Consider the following 12,685-nt stretch of genomic DNA (forward strand, 5'->3'; position numbering starts at 1 on the left):
ACTCCTCAAAAGATGAGGTTTAAGGGTTATTTTGAGGGAAGGTTTTTCTCAAAATAACTTTTTTCCCGCAAAATAGCACTGTTGCAAAATAGCGCCATTACGTGATTATGCAAATGAAGCACAGGATATTTAAATCCCTGCTTCATTTGTAATTTTAGGTGTCTACATTTGCATTCCTCCCTTGAGGGAGGACTGAAGTGTAGACATACCCTTAGGCTGTGTCTTGGAGGTGAGTTCTTCTTCCAGGTCTTCCCTCCTCCTTCTTGGTTCTTCTTCCCTCCTTTCCCTTTTCCTTCTTCTTCCTTTCCCTTCTTGTTCCTGTTCTCGTTTCCCCTTTTCCTTCTTGGACCCCAGTGTGTATAGTGAAAATTGAGTTCTCCTTAGTTATACCTTTACCAATTATTTTAGTATAATTTTACTAACCAGTCATAACATACTATTATGATTTACTTAACCAATCATATCCCACCACCTTAGCTGATTTACAGCTAGCAAAATTAATTATACAGCAGACAGAAACAGATACAAACCAAACAGAGATCACACAAATAGGAAAGTGAGGTCAATAATCATAGAATGAGGATCGCATAACCACAATTATTGGTAAACAGTTTCTTGCCAGAAAAAATGCTGTTAACTAAGTTTTCTCTAGCCATCTTGAGATCTGTTTCTTACCTGGTGACAGTGGGTGCCACTAGGATAAGATCCCTTTCTCACACCTAGTGTGACACAATTTAAATGTCATTTAGATGGAATGTGAGCATGTGACTTCAGGCTTTACAGCTAATTGCTGCTGCTCTTCAGTCTGGCTACAGAAAAAGGCTGTAGTTTAGGTCTACCAGATAGCCAAACACGCCCACTTATTTGGAAACTGATCTGAAAAAGTGGACCCGTTCCCTGGATGTGGCAGTTTTTCCAGGATGAGATGTATCCAGGAAAAACACTAATGTGTACCTAACCAAGGAGGGCACCATGGCTCTGCTGGCTAAAGTGCCTGCTCTATAAACAGGAGATCCTGGGTTCAAATTGCAGTGATGCCTTGTTGTAGCCTTTGCTCACTATTTCCTGTGCCCTTCTGGGACACAGAGGAGACCTCCCTTGGCCACCCATAGAACTGCTGGTTCAGGAAAAGGCTGATTGGAGAGGAGCCTTGGAAAGGAAAATCCTGGTGCATGTGACTGGTGCTGGCAAGGCAGGACTGCAATTACTGGGACAGATCACATGCTGTTGTGATTCCCTGGGGGGTGTCAGCGGCCAAAGATCCTGAGAGTGCAGCTTCTGCAGCTGTGGAGTTACCCTCTTCTTCCTTCCCTTGGAATGGGCAATGACAACATGTGGAGCAGCTAGGAAGAAAGGCCCAGAAAGTGGCCCCGTGGCTAAGCTGGCACCTGCCGGATATGTGTGAGGTGAGGGAGGCAGCCCCCAGTGGTGCCTGGCCAATGTGTCTGCTCTTCCCACCATATGTAGCTGGAGTTGGCCTCTTTTAGCTGAGCTTTGTGGTGTACCCACAGCGGGAAGCCAAAGGCAGCAAAGAGCGGAGTGGGTGGGGGGTTCTGGTTCCAGCTGAGGGATGGGTTTGCCTGGTTTATGTGCATTGGTGGTGGAAAATGTTAAGGGTTTGTACTAATTTCAAGAGTCCACATACAATAGAAATCTAGGATGTGATTTAACATCTTACCAGGAGTAAGAATAGTGTCCCTGGCCTCTGTTTGTCAAAGGCTGGAGATGGATGGCACAAGACAAATTGCTGATCATTGTCTTCAGTTCACCCCTCCCCCCCCCCGGGGGCACAGGGTACTGGGCTAGATGGACCTTTTGTCTTTGGTCTGGCCATTCTTATGTTCTCACTGCAGAGGTAAATGTTTTAATTAAAGGAAGGTTCTTCAAGGGGGCACTTGGATTTAAGCCAAGGACCACTTGATCTGCAGTCAAACATGCTACCACTGAGCTACACCTTCATGTTAAGCAGGTGTCTGCAGCCAGTATTGAGAACAGGGCAGGGAACAAGAGGCTTCTGTACAACACACATCTCAGGCACGATGGACCCCCCCACTCACCCCAGGTTGTGACTGGTCCTAACAAGGAATTTGTCCTGAAAACAGCAGAGCTGGGGAAGAACAAAGGTTATGTCTACACGGAAAAATTATTTTGGAATAATGGCTGTTTAGAATAACAATGCAAGAGTATACACAACAATTCAGAATTATTTGAAAATAATGGAAATAACAGAGCTTTTTCTGACTTCTGTAAACCTCATTCTATGAAGAATAATGCCTATTTCAAATAGCTATTTCAAAATAAGGCATCTGTAGACGCTCCACTTCAGCTATTTTGAAATAGCCCCTCTCCAAGGCCATTCTAAGTTATTCCTAAATCAAGATAGCTCAACTATCTCAAGGAGCTCATAGAAGAAGTATCTGAGCCTCTAGCTATCATCCTTGGAAAATCATAGGAGACAGGAGAGATTCCAAAAGACTGGAAAAGGGCAAATAAAGTGCCCGTTTATAAAAAGGGAAATAAGAACAACCCAGGAAACTATGGACCAGTTTAACTTCTGTGCAGGGAAGATAATGGAGCAAGTAATTAAGGAAATCATCTATAAACACTTGGAAGGTGGCAAGGTGATAGGGAATAGCCAGCATGCATTTGTAAAGAACAAATCATGTCAAACCAATTTGATAGCTTTCTTTGATAGGATATCGAGTCTTGCGGATAAGGGAGCAGTGGTGAATGTGGTAAACCTAGACTTTAGTAAGGCGTTTGATACGGTCTCGCATGATATTCTCATCAATAAACTAGGCAAATACAACTTAGATGGGGCTAATAGAAGGTGGGTGCATAACTGGCTGGATAACCATACTCAGAGAGTAGTTATTAAGGGTTCAAAATCCTGCTGGAAAGGTATAACAAGTGGGGTTCCACAAGGGTCTGTTTTGGGACTGGCTCGGTTCAACATGTTCATCAACGATTTAGATATTGGCATAGAAAGTACGCTTATTAAGTTTGCAGAGGATACCAAGCTGGGAGGGGTTGTCACTGCTCTGGAGGATAGAGTCATAATTCAAAATGATCTGGACAACTTGGAGAAATGGTCAGAGGTAAACAGGATGAAGCTTAATAAAGACAAATGCAAAGTGTTCCACTTAGGAAGGAACAATCAGTTTCACACATACACAATGGGAAGCGACTGTCTAGGAAGGAGTATGGCACAAAGGGATCTAAGGGTTATAGCAGACCACAAGCTGAATACGAGTCAGCAGTGTGATGCTGCTACAAAAAAAGCAAACATGATTCTGGGATGCATGAACAGGTGTGTTGTGAGCAAGACACGAGAAGTCATTCTTCTGCTCTACTCTGTGCTAGTTAGGCCTCAGTTGGAGTACTGTGTCCAGTTCTGGGCACCACATTTCAAGAAAGATATGGAGAAATTGGAGAGGGTCCAGAGGAGAGCAGCAAGAATGATTAAAGGTTTAGAGAACATGACCTATGAAGGAAGGCTGAAGGAATTGGGTTTGTTTAGTTTAGAAAAGAGAAGATTGAGGGGGGACATGATAGCAGATATCTAAAAGGGTGTCATAAGGAGGAGGGAGAAAACTTGTTCATCTTGGCCTCAGAGGATAGAACAAGAAACAATGGACTTAAACTGCAGCAAGGGAGGTTTAGGTTGGACATTAGGAAAAAATTCCTAACTGTCAGGGTAGTCAAACACTGGAATAAATTGCCCAGGGAGGTTGTGGAATCTCCATCTCTGGAGATATTTAAGAGTAGATTAGATAAATGTCTATCAGGGATGGTCTAGGCGGTGTTTGGTCCTGCCGTGAGGGCAGGGGACTGGACTTGGTCCCTTCCAGTTATAGTATTCTATAATTCTATCTACAGTAGGGAAGCCTGCCTTGGACTCATTCTGAGGTTTCCCTGCAGTGTAGATGTGCTATTTCGAAATAAGCTAGCTTGGAATAACTATTCCAGAATAGCTTATTCCAAAATAAAAGTGCAGTGTAGACGTATCCAGAGAGTCCTGAGAGATGAAGCTGTTGGAGGGTAGCTAGGAGTGCAGAGGTCAGTCTGAGACATGAGTATCCCAGGTGCCCACCACAGGCCCATGGTGTAAGAAACCGCACTCAGGACTTTGAATCCTGCAATCTGAGTTCAAATCTCAGTGGAACCAGCTGGGGTGGTTGCTTTGAGGGTCTCCCACTCCATGGCTTTGTCTACACTGGTGGGTTCTTGCACAAGAACATGTCCACGCTGCCATTTGCTTCTGCGCAAGAGCATCCATGGCAGTGTGGACGTTCTCTTGCACAAGAAATCTCTGATGGCCATTTTATACATAGGGTTTTCTTGCGCAAGAAATCCCTGCTACGTGTCCACACTGCCCTCTTGTGCAAGAGTTCTTGCACAAGAGAGCTTGCACTTGTTAGAAAAGAGCGTAGCTCTTGCACAAGAAACCCTCTCCTACCACGCTTTCATGTAAATCTTCTTGCAGTGTGGACGCTCTATAGAAGAACGGCTGTTCTTGCACAAGAACCCGCCAGTGTAGACATAGCCCATGGGTTTTGGCTTCCTTGTCCTGAGGTTCACCATGGACAATTTTGCTTGTCTGAGGACCAATGGAGCTTGGTCTCCAGACTGATCAGATTTGTTGTCAGGTGCCTGATGCTATCACAGCTGTAGGACAGATCACCCACTCTGAAGCTCAGCCCATGCTGGAGGCAGGCAGACAGTGTGAGCAGAACAGAGTGTTGGGGGAAGGGATTTGTATATTTGGTGAAAGGTCCTGAGTTCTAGCTCTCTGCCAAGCACCTTTCCACAAAGACCAACGGCCTCTGCACAAGTGCACTGTGGGAATAAGAGTTGGGGCAGCAGGAAAGGGGCTGGGCCAGTCAGCACCAGCGAGCAGGTGGGAGAAGATGGGAGAGAATCCTGCTCTCTCATGTGCAAAGGCAGCACTTCCCTTATTTGCCACACTTCTCTAGTGCTCTTGCCACAATCAGGCCCAGCAGCTTTGTGCCCCACTAGGGTGGGTTTTTTCTGAGACTAAGAAGGAAGAGGGAGGGGTCTCTGGATGCACATAGCTCCCTGGCTCTGCCTGTGAAAGGAAGGAACAAGAACACCTCTGTAGGCCAGGGGCTTAGCTAGAGACAGACATGGGTGTTCCATAGCCTGTCAGGGGGAGAAGGGCAACTGGAGACATTTCAGAGGGGCCTTTAATCCTTGCCATGCCCTATTCTGGCAGCAAGACGGGAAGGAAGTGACTAATTTTGTAGTGACTCAACGACCGGATAATCATATGCTGCACAGGTAGGTGACTGCCTGACTAGTTGCTTACATCTCTACTCTGATCTTTGCAAAAAAGAGAGAATTTATTTTAAAAATCTGGATTTTGGCATCATAGAATAGTAAGACTGTCAGTGTGATGAGCCCCATTGGAACGTATTGTAACAATAGGTGTAGCACACAGAGAAACTGTGACACTGAAATATGTGCTTAGAAGTACAAATATACAAGTAAAATGCCAAATATTTGTATATATTATAAAGTAATAGAAAAGTAAGGTGGGTACTTCAGTGGTTGCAGGATTGGGAATTACTTACAGAAATACAGATTTTGGTAATAAGTGTGCAAGCATAAAATTATTTTCCAAAGTATCTCAGTGCTTTCACATTTAATAACCTGGCCTGTAGTGAACATTCAGGAAGCAAAATCTACCCAAGTGGCTGGCGATGTGAAAAAGCACCAGGCTCAGGGTGACCATATTTCCTTATATTGGACACTGGACACCTGTTAAAATGACTCTTATTCAAGTGAGCTCAGCAACAATCCATCAGAACTGAGCAGCACAAAGGATCAAATTAATATAAAATCCGTGTTAAGCATAATGAGCTGGAGCCTTCTTACCTTTAGGGTTCCAAAGGGTGAGGGGGACACCTCTCACATGATTAGGTGTCTGGCAAAGCTGACAAGAGATATTAAATATCGGTGAATTGAATAGCTGAGTAACCTTAAGGATTTTTATCGGTCACTCGACTATTCTATAATCCCTAGAGGGAAGCAGACATTGTGCTCCAGCCTCACTCCTGCGGAGCCACTCAGTATCAAAGGCAGCAGTGTTGGGTGTCAGGCGGGACATGGTCTGCAAGGGGAGCCAGTTTAAAAAGCAGCTCCTCTCGTAGACCAACTGCCTGTCACCCTGTGCTGCTACCTCTGATAAAGAGGCAGTAGCATGAGGTGGTAGGGAGGTCTGTAGTCCCAGACCTGGTACGAGCCAGAATTGAGCTGGGCTACCTGCCTCCTAATACACTTTAAATGCAGAGCTGTAACAGGGGTAGGTCCCAGACCTGTTTCAAGCCAGGACTGGGCCAGACTGCTAAAAAATTTACTGGCAAGTGTGTGTGTGGGCGGGAAAGGGGAATCTGTGTAGACTATAGCATTAAGCTATCAGCCTTTGCTTATTGGTTAATTGGCAAACTGACTAGACTATTACATCCCTAGAGCTGACCCTGGTGCTCTCCTCTGAGCCCTGTCTGGCAAGGAGGGTGGACATACGCCCTTCTCCTGGGACATGGAATCATATCTCCCTGGGGCAGCACCCCACAGGGGATGGCGGGGATAGCAAGAGGGGGAGGATGCAAACGGCCAATGGCCAGGCAGCAGAAGGAAAGTCACGAGCTGCTGACTGGGCAGCTCTGAGGAAGCTCAGGCTCAGGGCCAACCCCAGGGCGCTTGGACAGCCAGCTTTTCAGTAAGCAGCAGAACACATAGGCCCATTGCCCCCCAGCTGCTCTCCCCCAGGGCTGTGGCTGACCAGACTGCACTGCTGCTAGCCCATGCTGCTGCCAGCCCATGTTCAGCTCTGCCAGCGACTTGCTCAGCTGCCTTCTTGCCTTGGGCTGCAGACCTGTCTGCCCAGCCAATGGCAGGGTGGGAGGCCTTTGGGAGAGAGAATTTCTATCCCTCTTGCTCCCTTCTTGTCTAGCCCCAATGGACATGGCACTTGCCTCCTAAATCAGAGATTGTGGGTTGAAGCCCCACCTGGGGTACAGGACTGTAACCGCCTGAGAAGGAACTGGGAGATATGTGAACACTTGGCAAAGGACCCAAGAAATGGCAGGCTCCATGAGATGGCAGCTGTCTAGACCCATCAGCACCAAATGCTCTGTTAGGCCCAGTTGGGAACATCTGCTGCAGAAGGCCCAGGAGTGACTCAGACTGCCAGCATGAGGCAACTGTGACAGAACTGGGTACATCTGCAGACAAAGCAGATCCTGAGGAGGGGTAGCACAATGAGAGTCAGACTCCATAGGAACGAGGGGGGCTACTTTGGCTTGGCACATTTATAGAGTAGGAAGGCGCTATTCCCTGTCCCTGCTCTCACTCCTCGGACAACATGGCTCCTTGACCTAGGCCTAAGCAGATTGGCTACGTCTACACTAGCATGACTTTCCAGAAATGCTTAAAACGGAACAGTTTTCCGTTATAAGTATTTCCAGAAAAAGCGGGTCTACATTGGCAGGATGCTTTTTGCGATCGGGGCTTTTTTGCAGAAAACACTACTGTGCTGTCTACACTGGCCCTTTTCCGGAACAGTTTTCCGGAAAAAGGACTATTGCCCGAACGGGAGCAGCATAGTATTTCCGGAAAAGCGGCTGATTTCTTACAGTAGATCGTCAGTGCTTTTCCAGAAATTCAAGGGGCCAGTGTAGACAGCTGGCAAGTTATTCCAGAAAAGCAGCTGATTTTCTGGAATAAGTGGCCAGTGTAGACACAGCCATTGGCTGGTACTGCAAGAAGAGATTTGAGCTGGGGGATGGCTAGTGGGTTTCTGTTATTTTCCTTGCTGTACCGGTCTTGGGACAGGTGAATTCTGGGTGTTCATCTGGCTCTGCCAGGCTGTTTCCTCCCATCCCCCAGGAGGAGGTGGGGGGTGTCAGTGTTAAGAGTGGTTGATAAAGATCTGGTGTCTATTTGGGGGATGGGAGCACAGTCAATCAGTTCTTAGGGCCAGACTGCAAATAATGGATCATGTGATGTGTCCTGGATGGAAGTGGGAGGCATATAGGTAAGAAGAGAGGTCAGTAGGTGTCCGGCATAGGCTAGTGTTCATGTGGCCATCAGTGAGTGGTATTGTCATGTCCAGAAGGTGGATTTCTTGTGTGGACAGGCCCAGACACATGTGTATTGCCTCAGACACCTAGGCCCAGCCTGGGCAGATAACGAGGCTCTTTCCAGGGGGAGAGACAAAGGAAGGGAGGCAGAGATGAATACCTGGCTAGGGGGCAGGGTCTGGGAGCGAGGCAGTTTCTGGCTGGGAAACATGAAGGGAACAGACTAAGCTGTGGGGGCAATGGACACCCTAACTCAAGGGATCTGAGGCATCCTGGCCTGGACCCCATATAACCACATCACATCTATGCTGTGTTGCATCCTGGAGAAGCAATAAACCCTCTCTATTCTACTGGCTGGTGGAGTTTGTTCTTGCTGCTATGGGGGCACAGGATCAAAGGGAACCCCAACACACCATCACACTCACCAATGCAGTGTAAGCAGAGGGGAGGTGCGAGGGGGCATGAGAGGAGGAAACATTCTAAGTCAGTATACCCAGCAGACGCTGCAGGGATGGATCAGCTGGGGGAGCAGCCACTGGCCCCCCCACTCCCTGCTGGAAGGCAAGCGGCTGGGGATCAGGGATCTGGCAGCAGCAGGACCCACCAGCACCAATGGGGAGGGAGACAGAAACTACAGGACAATTTACCCATTTTTAAGAACAAGAAGGAACCCTGCAGCTGGGCTTAAATCCAGCCCTGTCCCTTTAGCCCAGTACGTCTGCTCCCTAACTAGAGTGTTGGGCAGGAGGCAAAACAACAGCTCTCCCAAGCAGCCCCCAACAACTGAATCGCACCCCCTTGGGCAGCACCTACCTCTTAGGTAGGGAAGAGGTGCCTCCTCCAGGCACTGGCCACCCACACAGCCCTGGAAAGTGGGTCCTGCCATTCCCCAACCTGGCAGGGGGAAATCTTCTGTCCCCTCTTCCGTATTTTTGCAAACACTGCAAATGTCTCCCCTGCCCCACCCGACTGGAGTATTTTTTATTTCCTGGCAAGGCCTGTTCTTAACCCTGCTGCCTGTCCCAATTTTGCCCTTTGGCCCTACAGCCAGTTTTGGGATCTCCCCACTCCTACGGTTAGTTTAGTCCCTGCACAAATTTTGCCTCCCCTGCAATTTCATGCATCATCTTCCTTCCACAAGTAAAGTTGGGGAGCAAGGGCTGCACACACAAATACAAGTGAGAAGGGAAAAGATTTTAAACCCTCCCAGTGACATGGCCCCTACCTCCCCACATTCACCAGGGAGTCTCAGGGGTGTCTAGAAAGCCAGAGCAGGATCCCCAGTATTGGAGAGTTCCCAGAGCTGCAGGATCCAGATCCAAGCCGGGCCACAGCGGGTTTCCAGGGGCTGCAGCTAAAACATTTCCCCATGTCATGTTGCATCTTGCCCCATGCCCCAGGCAGTTCCCCTGGGCAACACCCACCCCATGGGCCGGTTTGCAAACACTGCAGATGGGTCCCCCACGCATGGTCAGTTCAGCCCTGGCCTGTTCTTAACCCTTCTGCCTGTTTCAATTTTGCCCTTTGGCCGTGCAGCCAGTTGTGGAATCTCCCCACCTCTACGGGTCAGTTTGGCCCTTGCACAAGTTTTGTCTCCCCTGCAATTTCATGCATCATCTTCCCTCTGCAAATGAAGTGGGGGAGGGGGGAGAGGAGTTGGGACAAGGGCTGCACACTCGAATCCACGTGAGAAGGGAACAATATTTTAAACCCCTTCAGTGACGTGGCCCCTACCTCCCCACATTCACCAGGGACTGGCAAGGGTGTTTAGAAAGCCAGGGCAGGCTCCCCAGTATTGGAGAGTTTCCCTGAGCTTCAGGGCCCAGGTCCAGGCAGGCCACGGGCCGTAGGTTCCCAGCCCCTGCCTGCCAGTGCGAGCCAGGCCGCTCGGAGCAGACGCCGAACAGGTATTATCCGGCCCTAGAGCCAGGCCAGGCCGCGGCGGGTTTGCATGGCCAATCCTCCCGGGAAACACCTGCCCCACGGACCGGTTTGCAAACACCGCGGCTGAGCCCCCGCACGCACCTGAGTTGCAGCGGCCCCAGCTGCTGGTCTCACGGTTCGCTCCTTATAGCGCGCGGCGAAGACGCTTACGAGCGGAGCATGCGCAGTAGCCGCGACTGAGGCTGCTACCCTCACTCTACGGATCACTTGCCCGCGCGAGGTTCCAAGGGCAGGGGGATGGAACGCCGGGTGCGCGGCTCGGCTCGGCTCGGCTCATTTCGCCTCACCCTTTTCCTTCCTGCCCCTCCTCAGGTAGGAGCCGTTATTTCCGCTTCCGGGCAGTGCGGGGTGAGCGGAGGACAGAACGTGGTGAAGCGGGCCGGGCTGTTAAATCGCTGTGAGGGGCTCCTGACTCCAGCGGCGCGTGCCGGCGCTTTGAGGACAACGGCTCCAACTGCCGCGCGGGGTGAACGGTCGGGCGGTGCGCGGGAACAACGGTGGGGGCGGGGCGGTCGCTCCCTGATGCTCCCGGGGGCGCTCAGAGGGGCTCTGAGGGGGCTGCAGAGTGTGCGGGAGCGGGGGGTTGAACGCAGGGTGAGGAGCGGCCCTGCCATGAGGGGCGCAGAGACCGTGGGCGGTTCTGGCTGGGGCAGGTGGCTGAGGGGCCCATGGGAGGCCCTGGCGGGGGCAGTGGGTAACTACAGATTTTGGGGCTTTTTCGGTTTTTAATTTTGATTTTTTTTTGTATCCTCAGTGCTGGTACATCACGCCCCCACCCCCTGGACCTGCCCCTTCATTGCTGAGCTCAAGAAAGAGACACGGCCCCTGTCCCCCAGCCCAGAGGCAGCCATGGCTGCAGGGAGCCCAGTGGAAAGTCTCTGGTAGGAAGCGCCACATCCCGTCTGCCTGGAGGATTTTGCAGCCCCTGTCACTCTGGAGCGTGGATACAATATCTGCCAGGCCCCCCACAGCTCAGAGTGCAGAGACACTGAGCAGCAGGGACACCTCTGGTCAAATCGGCAGCTGGCAAATGTGGTGGAACTAGCCAAACCACTGAGTTTCCAGGCAGCAAAGAGAGCAAGATGGGACAGGGTTTGTGGGTAGCACCAGGAGGCTCTGAAGCTGTTCTGTGATGAGGATCAAACTCCCATCTCTGTGTGACAGATCCCAGGCTCATACAGTGGTGCCCAAACAGAAGGCTGCCCAGGAGTACAAGGTACAGAGTTGTTGTCCAGTGTAATGGGAAATAACATTGTTTTTTAATTACAGGATAATTTCACTGACTGTTACCTGTGGCACAGGTGTGACACAGCTCCTTAAAGCCTTCATGGTACAAGAGATACTTTAGAAAGTAAATGCTCTGGCTGTGTGGCAACTTACATCAAGTCTTTACAGATACTTGATGTGGGAAATGTTTCTCTGAGGCTCTGAATCCTGAAACCCAGCCCTCACTGGTGACAGGAGGGGTTTTAACATAAGCGAAAATGTTAATCAGAGAGGTTTAGATCAGTGTTTCTCAACCAGTGGTATGCGTACCCTTAGGAGTACATGAGAGAAGTCTGGGGGTACATCAACACAACTGAAATTTGGGGAACACTGAACTTTTTTTTAAGTTATACAGCTCTTTATTATTTTTCTACTTCTTACACCCAAAAATTTAATCGCCTACCCTGCTACAATTAAGTGATTTAAACAAACGTGTTGCAATGGTAGGAAAAAAAATTGTGTGTCTGAAAACTGTAGATACTAGGGGTACTTATAATTTTTTGTGGGGGAGGGGAAGGGATACTTTCTGAACTTTTTTTAAAATAAACACTGGTTTAGATCACAGGAGCTACAGGCCAGTCTATGGAAGTCAGCTGCCTTGGGACTGGAAAAAGAGGAGGTTACAAGCTGTGACTGGCTGAAAAGCTTATAGACCCACAGTGGAATCAGGGCCCTGCACAACAACCAGCAAGGGACAATCCCTGGCCTGAGAAGGTCACAGTCTAGTTAGACAAATGGTGGGAAGGTAAAATGGGGCAGCAAGTTTCCTTATGGTCACCAAGCACATCAGTGATAGAGTGTAGCCCCTAACCCTGTGCTCGCCAAGTCTACGCTAACTACTAAGCTGCATTTCCCCCCACCTCTCTGTGAAGTGTGGCCCTTAGGTGGGAAGGATGCCTTGCTACAGGCCCCAGGCCCAGCAGGGAAAGGAGGTTTCTTACTAAGATACTGAATGCCTGGGCTGCTGTATGAGGGGCTACAGTCAGATGCAGCAGCCAGCACTAGAAGATGTCGCTGGACTGGATGCTGTGAGGCCCCAAGTGCCTTGAGACCACCCATAGCAGGGCTTCAGGCAGCACAGGGCCATGCTAGGCACCACTGGGATTTGACTGGGTTGTAGCCAAAGTTCAAACTGGTTTACTGATGAGCTAATGTTTATTGGTTCCAGTTACTGGTTAAACTCCCCACTGTTCCGGGCAGTGCCCTCTTGCCCCAGCAGCCACTGTCAGTCTGGAGCTGCTGGGACTCCTCTCCTGCCAGCAGTCTTGGTGGCCACCCCTGGCAGACCTCACAAGAAAGCCCTGCACTCAGGAGAGCCCACGTCTGCTACTGACTTTGTCTGTCAGCGGGTTAAAAAATACTGTAACTGA

At 49.6% G+C, this 12,685-nt stretch overlaps 1 protein-coding gene and 1 long non-coding RNA gene across 11 annotated transcripts in view; one reads left to right on the forward strand and one right to left on the reverse strand.

The window, feature by feature from the left end:
* Window positions 1-142: 142 nt before the first annotated feature.
* On the reverse strand, window positions 143-10,378 carry LOC142821576 (uncharacterized). The gene is made up of 3 exons (XR_012898299.1): window positions 10,131-10,378; window positions 5,899-5,956; window positions 143-2,107 (listed from the first exon to the last, which is right to left on the reverse strand). It is a non-coding gene; the product is annotated as an uncharacterized LOC142821576 (long non-coding RNA).
* Window positions 10,234-12,685, forward strand: part of LOC102458540 (tripartite motif-containing protein 26-like) — a 37,714-nt gene continuing 35,262 nt past the window's right edge. For 5 of the 10 annotated variants that reach the window (XR_003090439.2, XR_332446.2, XM_075912927.1 and 2 more), the window contains exons 1-2: window positions 10,376-10,515; window positions 10,804-11,265. Coding sequence is in view for 1 of the 10 variants with exons in the window: in XM_006128729.2 (XP_006128791.1) it covers window positions 11,182-11,265 (84 nt within the window). In the remaining 9 variants the exon portion in view is untranslated. The other 5 variants (XM_075912932.1, XM_075912931.1, XM_075912929.1 and 2 more) reach the window with 5 other exon arrangements.

Source organism: Pelodiscus sinensis, chromosome 31 (assembly GCF_049634645.1).
Source record: "Pelodiscus sinensis isolate JC-2024 chromosome 31, ASM4963464v1, whole genome shotgun sequence".
In the NCBI taxonomy this organism is placed as follows: domain Eukaryota; kingdom Metazoa; phylum Chordata; order Testudines; family Trionychidae; genus Pelodiscus; species Pelodiscus sinensis.